Source organism: Nyctibius grandis, chromosome 27, assembly GCF_013368605.1.
Source record: "Nyctibius grandis isolate bNycGra1 chromosome 27, bNycGra1.pri, whole genome shotgun sequence".
Lineage (NCBI taxonomy): Eukaryota > Metazoa > Chordata > Aves > Nyctibiiformes > Nyctibiidae > Nyctibius > Nyctibius grandis.
Genome location: NC_090684.1, coordinates 4264340 through 4280785, shown reverse-complemented (window position 1 = coordinate 4280785; position 16446 = coordinate 4264340). Strand labels below are relative to the sequence as shown.

Below are 16446 nucleotides of genomic sequence, written 5' to 3'. Positions count from 1 at the left end.
GGCGTTGGGCCTCTTCCCTCTCCGACTCGCCGTCCGGGGCTGCTTGGCTGTCAAAGCTGGCACCTGGCTGGGCACCGGAGGTGGGGGCATCAGTGGGGACCCAGACCCTGGGGACACGTGTCCGGCAGCAGGGCACAGATCCTACCCGTCCCCCCTGCCCGTGTCCTTACCAAGAGCTGCTTGGGGATGACGGCGATGCTGACCCTGCGGCGGGCAGACCCCTGCAACGGAGGGGCTGGGGGTGAGCACCGCGCCGGCTGTCCCTCCTGTGCTCCCCATCCCCTCCTTCCCCACGGCCTCCCCAGCGCAGGCAGGGGACACCGGGGAGGAGAAGGGACACTGCCAGCCTCCCACCGGCCCTGGCCCTAAGGGGGGAAGCCGGAGAGCTGGTGAGATGAGGCAAGGTCAAAGCCAAGAGGTTTGCGCCTGTCCTTACTGCTTCAAGCCATGCTGGCGGGGCTGCCTAACCCCCTCCCCGAGCGCTCCCCTACCTCTCGAGCTGGGGGGGAACCGGTGCCGAATTCGAGCTGGTGCTAGAGAACAGCCAAGCCTGTCACAGCTCCCGCGCTATAACCCTGCAACGCAGAGGGACCCACCTGAGACCTCCTGGACAAGCAGCCCCACCCCTGGGCACCCTGTCTCCCCCACCCCTGGGCACCCTGTCTCCCCCAGCCCCGGGCACCCTGTCTCCCCCAGCCCCGGGCACCCCATCACCCCGCAGCCCTCCGAGGCCACCCCTACACGTTGTCTCGTCCCCGGCATTGCGAGCAGACCTTGCCTGCGGCAAGCAGCCGGCAGCAGTGGCATTGCCCGGGGACTAGCGGGTGCGTGGGTAAGGGAGAGCGGCAGGGCATGGGGAGGTGGTGGCTCTGGGGCCGCTGAACTGGGACCAGTTACCTGCTGGAAAGCTCGCATCGCAGGGTGAGGCCTCAGCCGTGGCTCCGCATCATCTGGGAGCAAAGAGAAGCAGCCGTACGTCACCCCAAATATTAAATTAAGATGGGGCTGATGCACAGATGGTTGCAAACCTCCCTCCCATCAAAAGCCGTCCTGGCCACGTGCTCTGGGCTTGGCACAAGTCACTGGGGTGCCCTGGCTGGGGGGACCTTGCTTGCATGCACGGCGATGGTGTGTGTGGGGTTTGGCGTCCAGGGACAGAGCGTCCTTTGTGTGCCCCGTGCCCCCCTGCCCCACATTCCCAGCTGGGCCACGGGATGACGGCTCTGGGGCCACCAGCACCTGCTCCCACGCTGCCCCTGCTCTTACACCAGCCCCTCGCATTTGTCATCGCATCCCAGCTGTCACCCGCTCCGGGTCCCCAGCTCACACAACCCACTGCAGGGTCACACTGACCCACCCCCGGAGGGGTTCGGGACCAAACCCCGCGGCGTCACCCCGTGTGACCCCGGCGGCAGAGCCCACCTCACCCTGGGTCTCCGCCAGCTGCCGGTTGCGGGAGTTCTGCTGGATCAGGCGCTTCATCTCCTCCAGCTCCGTGTGCTCCCGCCTGTGGTGTCGCTTCAGGTTCTCCACGTGCTGGACCATCACCTCGGCCGCTCGGCTCATCCGGGCCTCCTGTGGCGGGGCAGGGTGGGGGATCAGGCCCCCCATCTCCTCCTTCCTAAGGACCCAGGTCCCTGCTGGTCCCTCCCTGTGCATCCCACGGTGCCTCCACCCCGGGCGTGCAAACGCATCCCCTTCCTGCTCCCAAGGGCAGGCAGATCCTTCGCACCCCGGTACACGCAAACACGAGGTCGACGCCAGTACCACGAGGAGGGACAGACCCCAGCAAGCCCAGGGATGGGTCCCCAAGCCCGGGCACAGCACCCTCTGGCCCTGGCAAGGAGCCCCAGGTGATGCACAGACCTGCTGCACAGCCCCCAGCTTCTCCGCGGCGCCGGTTGCCCTCTCGACAGCAGCTGCCAGCACGGCCAAGCTGCGCTGCAGCTGCTCCAGCGTCTCCTTGCAGCCCGCGTCAGTGCAGGATGGGCCCAGCCTCTGCGGAGGGAGAGGATGGAGCTGCTGGAGCCAGGACTTGGAGTCCTCCAAACCCCTCCGGGGCTGGATGTCCCCAGCAGATGCCAGCCCAGCCCCCTGCCCTGGTGCCCACCTACCTCCAGGGCAGCCCGGCACTGCCCCAGCTCCTCCTGGATGTTTTCCTCTGCCGCGTCCCGTGCCCGCGTCTCCACCTGCACCCGTTGCCGCAGGGTGAACATGTCGCAGCGAAAAGCCAGGGCGAGGTGGGCGAAGGCTGCCTGCGGGGTGGGAGGGCGAGAGGTGGGACACGGGGCGAAGGGGAAGGCACCAGGGCCACGCGCTGCTGTCCCCAGGGCACAGACAGAACCCCCCAGCGTGCCACCAAGCAGGGCAGCGCTGAGGATAATTAGCCCCAGCACCCGTTAGGCTGCTGCATGCTGGGGACGGTCCCTGTGAGGTGCCAGCGTGACCAAGACATCCCCCAGGCAGCCGATAATGCATGGAAATCCCAAGCCCTGCTGGCAAGAGCACGCGCCGGGCAGACGCCAGCTCTCGCTGCAGGTCCCGGCTGACAGCGGAGCCTGACTCAGCCCCGGCGCTCGCAGGAATATTATTTTTATGAGCACGGCTCCCGCCACCTCCCCGGCTCAGGGTGCTCTTGGCGAGCTGCAGAGCTCAGCTTGCCGTGGAAATGCAGCTGCCTCCCAATGCCAACAGCATCGCGGGGAAAGGGATGGGTAAGGCGGCTGCCAGGGGACTGCGGTGCTGGGAGGGCGGCCAGGAGCAGGGCACAGCCCCGGGGCTGGGAGCCAGGAAGGTGTCTGTCCATCTGTCCCCCTTCCCCAGCCCACCCACAGCCCCCCCCAGCCCTCACCTCCACGTCCTGCTCTGTCAGAGCCACCCTGCAAAAAGGGGAGTGCTGTCAGGGGTGGTGGCACCACGGGGATGGCACACTGCAAATGCCCTTGGTCCGCTACCGGGGTGCAGCCACCGCCAGAAGTGGGGACTCAAGTGCAGGGGACACAAGTGGCTCTTGTGCAGTGGAAAAGGAGGAAAGTCCAACCCCTGGATGACACAGTGCCCTGGGACCCCCCTGTCCCGTGGCCCCTGGAGGGATGCAGGTGCTCACTGGTCTCACCTGTGCAAGCCCAGTCGTTCCAGCACCGAGAGCTCGCTGGGGAAACCCAGCGGCGGCTCCTCCGGGGTTTCTGCATCTGCAGGGAGGCAGCAATGGGGCGGGAGAGACGGTGTGTGAAGGTTTTCCTTGGCCTTTCCTCCTCCCTCCACCTTCCTGCCCCATCAGGGAGCAGGTGCCCATGGGGTGGGACCATCCCAATCCTTCCCCCAGTACCAGCGGGGCTTTGGGTCCCCCCAGCCCAGTCCCCCCTTCCCCCTGTCCCCACCAAGGGAGCAAACCCCATCAGGCCACGCTGTTCCCACGCTCGTCCCTCGAAGGGGACCCAGCTGGGATGTGGGATGGGGACTCACCCACCTTCCTCGGTCCTGTCACTGTCCCCAGTGCGCACAGCCAGCTCCTGCCTGCCTGTGCCTGGCACCTGGGGGGGCAACAAGGGCGCTGTCGGAGCAAACCCCCTCCCTGGCACTGGCCACATCCCCAAAAGAGCAGCACGGAGCGGCTGGGGGTGCAGCTGAGCCCCAGGGGCTGGGGAGGGAAGGGCCTCCCCACCCTGTCACCCTCCCTCTCACCTTGCCGGTGTGCTCCGCGCTCTGCTCGCTCCCAGCCAAACCCCTGTCTGGGTGACCCTGGGGACTGCTCATCCTCCCTGGGGACAGAAGGGTGGTGGGAGCTGGGCAGCAGCATCCCCTCCCCAGGCTGGCACCCGGAAACACCGCTGGCATTTCTGCAGGGGGTACGGGCTGGCAGGTCCCCCCCAAATACCCCTCGGGGGTTAGGGGAGTTGCAGCCAGGCTGGGCCAGGTGTCTGGTGCAGCGGGGGGGTTACAGCCAGCAAGGCAGATCTGGGGCTGGCGTCGGGGTCCCCGGGCTGGAAGGGGTGTGGGGTTGCAGGCAGGTGCTGCCAGGCCTGGGGACACCCCCCTGCTGAACCGGTGCAATGCTGCTGAGGGAGGGAGGGTGCAAACCCCCCCCCTTTCCTCCCCATCCCCACCCCGGTCTGCCCTTACCTTCATCCAGAGACGCGGGGAGCCCGGCCAGCTCTGCCTGCTGCTCCCTGCGGAGAGAAGCCCGGGTAAGCCCCAAAGAAACTCCGGCAGCAGAGGCAGCATCCCACCCCCAGCCACCACGGCACCCCTCGGTGGGATGCTGCTCTGGACCTGGGTCCTTCCTGAGCATCCTCTGCAGCCTGCTCTGTCCCCATCCCTGTTCCCATCCCCGTCCCCATCCCCATTCTTGTCCTTGTCCCCATCCCTGTCCCCATTCCCATCCCTGTCCCCATCCCCATCCCCACTCTCCCTGGCACGGGCACAGCAGCCCCCTCCTCTCCCACGGCCGCCGCAGAGCCGCCACCGAGGAGCCGGCCGAGGCTGTTCCCAGCCAGCACTGAGTCACCGGCCCACGGCCCCGCTTCTCCTCTGCACATTATGATTTTTTTTTTATTTTGTCCTAGCTGCCAAGCAGACCTCGCTGCGAGCCGGCCGCTTCGCAGGCACCACGACAAACCCGGCTGCTGGCAGAGCCCCGGTGCCATCTCACATACTCCTGCCCCCCCCCCAAACTGCACCAGGGTGGCCTTGCCACCCCAAAACCCCGTCCTGGGTGCAAGGGAGTGCGGCAGCCCCGGAACATCCCTGCTTTGCTGGGGCTGGGGCTGCTGGAGCGCACCGGGGATGGCAGGTCACCGGTGCACGGAGATACAGGGGCTGCTGTGCAAACAGCCCTCTGCGGCCTCGTGCTGGAGCTCAGCACCCGACTGGGAAAGGGCTTGAACCCCCAAACTTTGCTCCTGGCTCTGGAAAGAGCTACAATAGGGTTTCTCTCTCTCTTCCCTGCAAGCCTGGGGATCATTCCCGCAGGAGAAGGGGCTGCTGTGCCAAAATGATGCTTGGCACCTCCGAGCAGCAGGATGGATGCTCCAGCCAGCGGTCCCCCCTGCCTGGCACTGCCGTCCCCGTCCCGGGGAGCCACGGGGTGAGCCCTTCATGCACGTACCTCCGAGACGAGGGGCTGGGCCAGCAGCTCGGCCGCTGCCACCGTCGGTGCCCCTGGGCAGGTCCCTGCACCTCCACTTGCCCTTCTCCCAGCGAGGTCCCTGCGAGCGGCTTCATGGGCGATGCGCCGAGGCTCCGGGCCCAGCACACCTATCACGAGAGACGCCTATTAGCTGCGCGCAGATGGGAGAACGCCTCTAAATGTTATATTTTTAAAGCATTTTCTCACCCAGCAGTAGCTCCAAGCTCCTCTGCTCAGCGTGGAAGCATCTGTGGGAAAAGAGGAGGGGAGCCCCGCTGCCGGTCAGGAGGATGCTGCGGGATTGGGGTGAGTGAGGAATTGATTACAAGGCCCATTTCTGCGCTGAGGGGGGATTTTCCCACTCGCTGTCCCCTGTTTCCCTCCCATGGGATGATCCTCGCTGGGGGCTCGTGTTGTGTGGGGAGATAAGTTTGCACCCACGTGGCACAGAGCAGGAGCGACCTGCTGTACCCCAGGCAGAGGACAGCCCGAGCATCCCCCTGCCATGCTGGCTCCCAGATAGACGATATAAGAGATTCCCGAATCCAGGGGAGCTTGGACAGCTCATTTAAGCTGTTTTGCAATGTTTAAAAATCAGAGGAAACAGCAGCAAGTCCAGAGAGTCCCTCTCCCAGCCCTGGGTAAAGTCACTGTGCAGAAGGGGCTGTCCCACAGGACGCGTCTCCTCGGGGGCTGTGCCCACAGACATGCAGACGTGAGGTAAAAGCAGATTCTTTTTTTGGCCAGGACACGAAATCCAGCAGAGATTTCAGGGGACAGAGAGCAGGGACTGCTTGAAGCCCCGTGTGCCTGTGCAAAGCCTTGGCCAAGCTCAGTCTATGTCACCCCAGCACCGAGCGGGGCCGTCACCCATCTCCCAGAGCCTGCTCAGCCCCGATGGGGGTGTAAAAGCAAGCAGCGCTTGGCATCTCTCAAACCAAGCCCATTTCATACCTCTACACTGGAAATTGTCCCCGACACCTCTGCTCAGGGGCCCGGGAGTCCCCAGCCATCAGGGACCAGGCAAACTCATCACACAGTGAGTATCAGAGATTTCCCCAGGGCTGCTCCCTGCTGATGTCCTGCAGCCCAGCCAGCCTTACGGACACTCGCTCCTGATCTTCGTTGTACGGGTGGAAATACGGAGGCACGCAGCTCGTTTGCCCAGCGCGGCATAAATCACCCCCCGGGAAGCCAGCCCGAGCGCTCTCCCTCGGCTCGGTGACTCGACCAAACGCTCCCCGGGTCGTTACCTGCCCCAACGCGTCTCAAGCAGCCCAAGGCAGAGGCTGGGGCCACCCAGCTCGGACCCGGCCCTCGGCGCTGACCCGGGAAGGGGGTCAGGGGATGCGGCGTGGGCGGCAGACGGTGGGTCGGGGGGTGCCGGGGCCCCGCACGGTGCAAGCTGCCGGCGGCAGAGCCTCCGCGGAGGGGAGAGCGGCCGCATCTGCGGCAGAAGGAGCTGCCAGGGAAGAGCTGGATGCGAGAAGGCCTTTAAAGGACATGCACGAGAGCGGCTGGGAGCTCCCTGCGCGGCCGGGGCGGGCTGAGCCCTTCGCAGGTGGCCAGGAGACCTCTGCTCTGGGTGCGGGGCCAAATCCTGCACCCCCTCTTCGGAGGTGACCGCTGTCACCCAGAGCTGGAAGAGACCGTGGCTGCTCCCTCCATGCCCGGTGTCTGCAGAGCAGAGTCTCAGCATCTCCCTGGCAGGAGGCTCAGGACAGGGCACTCAGGACCTCCATGGTGATGGGGGATGCCCCCAAACCGTCGTGGGGGGCACAGCACCAGGCTAAACCAGGATGGGTGACAAGGAGCCCCTGTAGCATGGTATTTGACGGTGCAGGGAAGCCGCTCTGCCCAGGACCCCCATCCCTCCTGCCCCCCAGCCATCACCCTCGCTGCCCCTTCCCCTGCCCGACCCCTTTGCTCAAATCCATCACACCTCTAAAGCCGCTTTCCTCCCCTAATGAGCTTACACAGAGTCAGACTTGGTGCTCAGCGCTACAGAGGACCAGGCTGGGCAGGCAGCCGCTGTTGGCCCCACCATGCCCGGGGACCCTGGGGTACCACAAGGAACGAGGCAGGTCCTCGGGGGCTGCAAATCTCATAAGCCCTCAGAGATCAGCCAGCAAACAGCATCTCCCGGTCTCGTACCCATCTGCAGAGGGTGCAGGATGCGGCCCCAGGGCCAAGAGAGCCCGTCTGCAGCTTTGACGCAGGAGCTGTGCGGTGCCACAGCGGGATGGGGCTTTGGAAAACGGCCATCAGCAACTGTTCCCAACACATCAGGGTTTCAAACATCCTTGGAGCTTCAGGAATGGGTTTTCCCTCTTGGGGCAAACACCTCCTGCTCGGAGCTGACCCAAAAGCAGAGCTGCTGCGAAACCATGAGTTGTCTTAGGGGAAGGATATCCCCAAATTCCCTTGCTGTCCTCCCTGTAACACACGTACCATGCAACACAAGCAGTGGTGGGCAACGAATAGCACCAATTACTGACAATTAGCACATCCTAAGTTCACACCACCAGCACCAGGAAGACACAGGACCTGCTGAAAGGCAGAGTGGCACTGTCCCCTTCTGCTTTATATCCTTCTATTCTGGGACACAGACCCAAGGACACCGTCGCGTTGGTTCCCCACACCAGAACAGAGCTTTGCTGCTCAAAAACTCCTCTATTTCCCCCCCACACCATGTGCTGAGGGGCTCAACAAGAGGCACTGCCTCTCCTTGCCAACCATCCCATTCAAACAGCCTCTAAAAGCATTTCCTAGAAGCACCCAGGGATTTTTTACGCATTCTTATTGTTAACCTGGGAGCAGCGTGATTACAGTCTAGGTCCCGTAGGGTCTCGAAGAACCCAAAGCAGCCCAGCTCCCCATGCACAGACCTGTTCAGCGGGGATGAACAAGACCCCGCTGGGAAATCTCCAGCCCAGAGAGCTGCTGTGGGCTCCGGCTTTGCCCCTCAAGTCTCCTTCCAGCCCGCCGCGATGGCACCTTCCCAGGGCTCCTCCTGAAGCTTGCAAGCTCACATAGCAGAGACCGTGGTCACCCGGATTATCCACTTCTTGGAGGAAAGCTGCTCAGACCGACACCGGCTGCTCCTGCTGATGCGGCAAATGTGATTTATTAGGTCTGTGCAGGGGCCCCAGTCCTGCAACAAGCATAAAGCAACACCCCAGCCCTCCGGCAAATTCATCTTCATGTGGCCCTGGTCTCCCTAGCTGACAGGGACCTGGCAGCCACCAGACTACCTAAGGGAGAACACGATTCTCTTGTTAGGATTAAAAGGTTGTTGGCAAAAAAAAACCCAAACAAACAGATGAGAAAGAAGGTTTTTTGCTTCTTTTGGTTCAGTTTTCAACTCCAGATTGGAAAAATGAGACTGCTGAGCCTTCCCCTGAGCAGTTCAGCCCCACATCTGGGTGTCACAGCTACCAGCTTTCAATGCAAAGCTGCATCAGCGCCTTGGGGACTACGTGTGTGTGATTAACAGGCTGTCACTGAAGCAGGGTGACTTTATCAGCTCCCAGCGTTGCTGCAGGAGGGGACGCAGCAGCTGCCTGGACGTGCCTGCAGCTCCTGTGGGGAAAGGCACAGCCCCTCAGGGGATGGATATGGACCACTTGCAGGAAAGCAGCTGAGTTTCAGCCCTTTCCAAGAAGGTGTTGCATGGACCAAGGCAGTCTGGCTCCTACACAGCGCTGATGTTGGGCGTTTAACATCCACGGGTGCAGCGTTTGCGCACCTCTGCCCACCCCACAGAGGCTCTTTGCTGTCTGATCATGGCACCAAGATGCCACTTGGGGAGTGGAGAGAGCATCTTGTCATGAAATTGGTTCAAAAATCAGCGTGGGAAGATGGGGAAGCAGCAGAGTGGACAGATAAAACACATACAATTGCATAAAATTCATTTCCTTAAAAAAAAAAGGGAACTCCCCTCTGTACCATGAAGAAGGTAAAGCTCTGCAAACAGAAGAAGAGGCAGATAAGGACCCATTGTCAAATATCCCAAGTAAATTGGCTGAAAATGATACACTGCCTTCTACATAGGAACCATCTAAAACAGCTTCAGACCTTTCACTTCACCAACACTGCTAATAAATCAGGACAAGGACAAACCCAGCCCTGGTTCTCCCTCCCCTCCTGGATAAAGTTCTGTTGAGCTATAAAATCTGATGTTTTACGACAAGTCCCCCTCTTTGCACTGCTCAGGCTGGATTTTAAAGTTCTCAAGAAGGTCACAAGGAATCAAAAGTAAAGTTTTCCGTGTGGGTGCTACCAACCGCCACATCAGCAGCGTTCCCCCAGCACGTCTAGTCTCACCAGGGTTTGCTTCCAGTTCTCCTGACACGCCTGTTATCTCACACGTACACCCCAGAGGAATCCACGGGACACGATAAGCTGCAGCCAAGAGCAAAACCAGAGCTAAGGAGCCTCTTTCCACAAGCCAGCGTGACGCTCCCCAGCAGAACTGGAATCCCCCTTGCAGTTTGCAAAGCTGATCCCTGCTTAACTACTGTTTTTTGAAAAAAAAAAAACCCACGTAGCCTGGCCCAAAATGCAGCTCCCAGCACCTCCAGATGAGGTGGAAGTGCAATCTGCGTCCAGCACGTAGCAGCCAAGAAGAGCCTGTCAAAATGAGACTGTTGCCTAAAGAAACCAGTGAGCAGATACAAAGCCAAACATCCCGCAGGGAGGAGATGCACGCCGCTGCCAGGAGATATTTTTCAAACCCTTTATTGCTGCCCAGTCCATAGAGATGCCGGGGCTTCCCCACGGTGCTCTAGATATACACGGCACGTGAGATCTTCCAGCTCTTCTTCAGCAAGGTGACAACCAGGTGAATTTTGGAGAAGAGTTTGTCATCTTCATGTGACCAACAGGCACAGCCAGACAGAGCACTGGGGACAATGACACCGAGGTCACTTGGAAGAAGCTTCGCAGGGAAGCTGCAAAGACTGCAGCCTGCTACCTAATAAAGCCACAAGAGCAGGCTCAGACCTTGATGATCAGGGCACAACTTCTATTTATGTCGTGTTTTGGGCAGCCCTACAATAGCTTCAATACACTCAGGCACTAACTCACTGGTATGCAAACACATCAACAATTTGGCTCCCTGGAGGTTTCTTCCCTCCAGCGAACAGACTTTGAAGCCTCATCAGTCCACTGTCACCTAAAATAGCTTAAGAGATTCTCACTATAAAGAAATCTGTGCTCCCGGCATTAAGAGCATCACTTAATGCCTCAGAGTTTCATTCCTCTGGCTGGATCTAAACATTAATGAGCAAACTGGAAGCAGTAACGTGTTACATCTACATGTTTTAATCCCTCTTCTCCCTTTGTAGCTGTAAATGTTTATGAATTTTTAAATACTTCCTGAAGTACGCAATGCTTCAAAACCTCAATTAAAACTCTAGCACGACCTCCCTCAGCGTCCATCCACTCTCTCCCATCCTTATCTTTCCAGTCCTCTGAGCAGAAGGTGCCCAGCTGAGGTTTCCAGGGGGTGTTTTCAAGGATTCAGGATAGAAATTGGAAATAGTCACGCTATAGAAACACTTTTTATTAGTGTATCACTAAATACCTGGTGATGGGAAGTGTCACCATCACCACATTGAAAACCAGAAATGTGACACACAGCAGGGCCCCTTGCACGCTCTGGCCAAAGAGGAAAAAAAAAAAAAAAGGCAAATTTAAAGCAGAAAATTCAAGTTTACCAGTTCTTCATCTAAACCCCACTCTCCTGCACCCTGAGATTTGTAAAACCCAGGAGACCAGATAAACAACCCAGCAGAACACTGCTGCATCACCCATTTTTTAACAGAAAGTGGATCTAAGTTGATTAAAACAAGTAGGGACACCTGTAAACTAGACTGATAAGACACACGGGTGCTTAAACTGAGAGAGGGGAGATTTAGATTAGATATGAGGAAGAAATTCTCCCCTGTGAGGGTGGTGGGACACTGGCCCAGGTTGCCCAGAGAAGCTGTGGCTGCCCCCTCCCTGGCAGTGTTCAAGGCCAGGCTGGATGGGGCTTGGAGTAACCTGGTCTGGTGGAAGGTGGCCCTGCCCGTGGCAGGGGGGTTGGAACTAGATGGTCTTTGAGGTCCCTTCCAACCCAAACCAGTCTGTGATTCCATGATTAATCAAGCTCTCCAGATTTACAAGTTATCAGAGATGCTGGTGCAGGGTAGAAGACAGCAGGTCATCCAGCACGCTCATCAAGCCAAAGGGGACCTTGAAAGCAGAGAAGGGCTTCTGCTTCTTCTGCAGCTTCTTGCTGCCCGGTCAGGTAATGTGGGGACCTGCTTGATGGAAAATCCTTCTATATAAGGGAACATACAGGGAAAATGGGTTTCCTTCTCCGAGGGAAAACAGCAGCCAGCCTTGGGCCCAGCATCGCCCCATGTGCCTTCAGGAGCGGTTCAAGTACTCGTGTGCCAACATGAATCCATTGCTAATGCAAAAATAATGATTTTTTTTTGTTTTCCTCATTAAAGAGAGCCACCTTTCGTGCACAAACCATCTCCAAAAGAGTCACCTTTATGCAATTACCCTACTCCAGGCAAGGTGCAGCCCGGCCACCCCTCATGCCCGTGGGCCCAGGGCCAATGTGGGGCAACCCAGGGCTCGGCAGTTCCCACACAGCGGTGGCTGGGAGAGGGAGAGGAGAGCAGAGCAAAGGAGAGCCGCTGCCCTGAGACATGCTGCAGGTCGGCCCCTCCGCAGCCCCTCCTCTGCCACCATCTTGGGAGAGGCGGGGAGGGAGGTGCCATGTTGAGTGCGGCAAGGCGCCACGGCGGCGGGCTCCGAGGAGGCCCAGGGACAGACCAGACACGGACATGACTGAAAACGTATTCATTGTTTAACTGACAAAACCCTCATCTTCAAGCCGTGGGGCCAGGGTGGTGTCACCCAGGGACAGCGTGCCTCAAACCAGGCTGGCCGAGCACAAGGCGCCATTGCAAGGCCCCGGGCAGAGACATGGGTGCTCCACGTACCCACAGCCCACACTCGCCAGGTCTCCATCACGCTGGCACTGAACCCCAGTGAGGGACTGGGCTGCAGCTACCACCCAAGGAAGCCATCGCCTTGCGGTTCCCTTTGGTGCTCATCTGGGAGGAAGAGGAGAGAAATCAAGAAAAGGGAAACCTGCCCAGGGTCTGCCACCTGCCACGTTCCGGCATGGCTTCTGGGGGCACTCGGTGGCTTCCCACCACCCAGGGCAGACCAGGAGTGCAGAGGCTGCCATCCCCCATGAGACAGACCCCAGCCCAGCCCGGAGGGTGCAGCATCCACCTCACCTGGCTCCTTCCAGCACAGCCTGCAGCGACTTCTTCAGAGCCGCGTTGCTCCGATCCAGAGCAGCAGCCAGACGGCTCCGGTGGGCTGGGGTGATCTGAGATGGAGAGGAGCAACATGCTCTGAGAGCTGCAGTGCCGGGAGCCCACCTGAGACCCCTGAGCCAGGTCCCTCAGCTGCAGGACCCAAGCCTGGTCTTACTCACCTGGCTTTGGTACATGGTGAGCACGGCTGTCACCAGCTTGGCGTAATTCAGCGACGCGGCAAAGGCTGGAGCCTGCCGGCACAGGGTCAGGACCAGGAGATCGAAGAGCTCGGGGGGCAGCCCCTCCTGGAAGAGAGCCATGAGCAGGGAGGAGAGCTGGTCCTTGCTCCAGCGCTGCTGGAGATGGCAAGGAAACCTGTGGGGAGGACAAGGAGGGCGGGGTCCCCCTTACCTGCCGCCCCAGCACAGCCTGCACCACCGGCAGGAGCTTCTCTGACAAAGGCACCTCCAGGACTTGGCTGCGAAGGACGGTGAGGAGGAGACGTGATGCTCACACGGCCTCGCTGGTGCTGCCGAGCGGCCCGAGCCAGCCGAGCCCATCGAGGTGGGCGTGAGGGCAGAAGCAGAGCTGTTGCCCCCATAATCTCCTACCTTAGGACCAGCCTGACACAGTCTGGCTCCAGGCACTCCTCCACAAGCTCGCACACCAGCTTGGTCTGCTCAGCACCTGCGAGGGCAAAGCAGAAGGGGGAAGAGCCTCCAGAGGCTGCCAAATCCACAGGGACGTGCCTGACCCTTCCTGGCACCCCTTCACACAGGGCTACGTCCCAGTCAGGACACCCAGAAACCACGTAGTGCCCCCTTCTACTGTCCAGGATAATCCAGCTTCCCTTGCTCATGTGCAGCAAGGGTTTAATTAGCACCAGGCCCTAGGAAAAGGGGATGCTGCTGCGGCAGGGATCCATGCAGGACCCTCTTCTCATGCCAGCAGAGCCTCCCTGGGGCAGTTTTGGCCCCAGCATTAGATGTCAGGAATCCTCTAGTCCCTGGAGGGATGGCAGTGACCCTTTGGGAGAACTGGTGGTGGTCTCCCCTCCCTCCCCATCTCAGGCACCTGTAAACCCATCTCCCATCCTAACTCCCAAGTGTTCACACACCCAGAGCAAACCAGCACCATCCCTCCATGGCTCCTAACATGTGTTTTGGGTGATAAATGCCTCCCAGGAGACAGCACCCTGCAGCTACCAGGGGCTTCCCTTCCTGCTGGATGAAGCCCATGGCCCCTCTCCAGCTCCCCCAGGTGCCTCCCGTGAGCCCCTCGCACCTTCCCCCGGCTCCCGCAGGACTGCAGCCACCACAACTCGACAGAAGGGCTGGGGATACTTGGAGCAAAACGAAGCAAGAGCAGCCATGAGGTGCCGGGAGGGCGGCTGGGTGAGGGACAGGACCTGGGGACGGAAAAGGCAGGAGGTGGGGATGGCATTGAGGGAAACGGGGTGCAGGAAACCTCTGCCCCCACACTTACTCGCCCGAGGAAGAGCTGCTCTGCCAGGATGGCTGCGCTGGTGTAGCTGAGGTCGGGGGTGAGAGCCAGCAGCCAGCTACAGAAACGCCCCAGGAGGTGCTCGGGGCATGTGGAGAGCTGGAGGAAGGAGCACAGCCCCTCGAGCTGGGAATGGCAGAGGGGACAGGGACGTTGGGGACAGCAGCAGGCCCTCCGTGGCGCCGGCGGCTGCAGCGAGGATGCTGAGGCTCACCTGGCCGGGAGAGCAGTTGTTTAGGACGTGTAGCTCGGGTGGGATGCTCAGCTCTGAGTGCTGGGGGGGGAAACACAGTCCTTGAGTAACACACCAAACAAAAGCAACCCACAAAATACAGCTCGAGGGCTTCTCTCTCCCCTCCCGCCCCCCGCATCGGCCGGCACTGACCCCACAGGCTGCCCACCACACAGCAGAGCCCTGCGAGGCAGAGGCAGCTATCAGGACCTGAGCCCAGGGGAGGCGGCAGCGGGGCTTTTAATTCTCCTCTGGTCATCCCTGTGAAACCCACCTCCCCTCCCAGCCCTCTCAGAGGCCCTGGCACAAGCCCACCATCAGCTCCAGGAGAGAGATGGAAGCAACGACTTACGCTGGGCTCCTTCTGCAGCAGCATTTTCAGCCTTGGTCCGTGCCCCTGGGGAAAATGAGGTGAAGGAACAGGAATCAGACCGTAAAGGCTCACTGGCTGGAAGGGGGAAGCAAACCCTGCCCGGTACCTGGAGAAAGGACTGGACCTCCGCTGCCACCTCTGCCTGGGAAATCTTCCTGGGCTCCGCGGCCGCATCCTGCTGGGAGCTTCCCGGAGCAGTCCCGTCCGGGCTCTGAGCAGATCTGTCCCCCAACGTCTCTCCAGCCGCCTCCTCTTCCACCCCTGCTACATCCCCACCCTCCTGGGTCCCCGGGGGGACAAATACCACCTCCTCCAACAGCAACCTCTTCCACTCTCTCTCCTGATCCAGCTCCAGACCCTCCTCCAACACCTTCTTGCGCTTCCCACCTTGAGGCACAGATCCAGCCATGTCCCCAGCGGCGCTGGGCTGTTTGCCGAAGCACCAGTTCAGCTTTCTTCGCCCTTCTGGTTTGTTCTGGGCAATTTTCTGGCACAGCCCCCTAAGCTGCTGCTGGCAAGACAAGGGAGCAGGAGGTGGGGAGCACCCCTCCGCCCTCAGTCCCCGCCGGAGCAGACCCCCCAGCGTCCGCACCCAGGGGTCCACGGGGGAATCCTGCCCCACAGCCTGGAGCAGCCGGTCGAGGCAGCCCCCCGGCACCACGGCGTGCGCCACAAGGAGCAGGGAGAAGAGGTTTCTCTGGCACACGACAGGGAGCAGCAGCAGACGCGGTTTGCTGGAAAAGGGAGAAGAGGGAGAGGTGACACCTAAGAGCAAAGCCCCAAGTCCCCACTGCCAACCTGCCCCGCGGAGCAGGGTCTGACGGGACGAGGACGCGTAGCAGGTCCCTGTCACTCTCCTGACTTCACGTATGGACTGTTGCACCGGGGGTAAGAAGATGCACGGTGCCAAATTGGGCACCCGACACACCAAACCTCCCCCAGAACACCGAGTTTTGGAAACGCGGCTGACTCACACGGCCAGGGTCCCCTCCGGCCCCTCCAGCGTGGGCTCCTCGGCGCAGAGGGCTGCGGTGAAGCCCTGCCAGGGAAACGCCTGCCCCGGTCCCTCCCCAGCCTGGCCCCGCTGCAGCATGCGGAGGGCGGCCAGCGTGCCGGAGGAGCCAGAGGCGAGCGCGTGGAGCAGGAGGCGGCACGGCTTGTCGAAGCTCCGCAGCCAAGGCAGGCAGGGGGGGTCCATCGCTGCTGGGGTCAGGGGGCTTCACAGCCGCCTGCAAGAAAATCGGGGAGAGCCTGACACGGGTCATGGCGAGAAAGGTGCAGGGAGGGTCGGAACATCCAGCACCCAGGGAGGGTTGGTGTGCCCAGGACCCGGCCGGGGAGGGTCGGCGCACCCAGGACCCCACCAGCCATGCTCTGGAGCAAACCCCCACGTCCTCCCTCGCCGGCTGCGGTGTTGGGGTCTGCCCGTCCCTGCGCAGGGGGGTCCGTGGTTACCCCCATCACCCCGGGATGCAGAAGCACCCACCGAGGACCACAGGACCAGGAGCTCCCCCATCACCAGCCCAACGCTCCCCCGCTGCCCTCCCGGGGGGGGGCCCAAGGGGAAAACCCCCGAGTGCTGCTGCCGGGGGTCCCACTGCGGCCCCTCCTCCGGGAACACACCGGCCCTAACCCGCCCCCACCCCCCGGGCCCGCAGCCTCCCGGTTATTGCGGTGCCCGGTTACGACCATCCCCTGGTTATCAGCCCCCGTCCCCGGGCAGACACTCACCGCGGAAGGCAGGGGAGGGCAGGGTGCCCGGTGCTCCCCCCCCAGCCCCGGGGACTGTCCGGTAACTGGTGCCTCGGGGTCCGCCCGCACCGCCCCCCGCTACCAGCAGCGCGCGCGCGCGCCCCTTCCGGCCCCGCCCCGCTGGAAA

At 61.1% G+C, this 16446-nt stretch overlaps 1 protein-coding gene across 2 annotated transcripts; it reads right to left on the bottom strand.

Moving 5' to 3' along the window:
• Positions 1-11974: 11974 nt before the first annotated feature.
• FANCE (FA complementation group E) lies at positions 11975-16387 on the bottom strand. Of its 2 annotated transcripts, XM_068419408.1 has the most exons (12): positions 16299-16387; positions 15542-15796; positions 14674-15301; positions 14547-14591; positions 14177-14236; positions 13945-14088; positions 13744-13867; positions 13071-13146; positions 12871-12937; positions 12639-12764; positions 12436-12530; positions 11975-12246 (listed from the first exon to the last, which is right to left on the bottom strand). In XM_068419408.1, the coding sequence occupies exons 2-12, from the start codon at positions 15763-15765 to the stop codon at positions 12243-12245; spliced, it is 1593 nt and encodes a 530-aa protein (XP_068275509.1). In that variant the 5' UTR covers positions 15766-15796; positions 16299-16387; the 3' UTR covers positions 11975-12242. The 2 variants fall into 2 exon arrangements, with proteins under 2 accessions (XP_068275509.1, XP_068275510.1); XM_068419409.1 differs by lacking the exon at positions 11975-12246 and having other exon boundaries at positions 12432-12530.
• Positions 16388-16446: the final 59 nt, after the last annotated feature.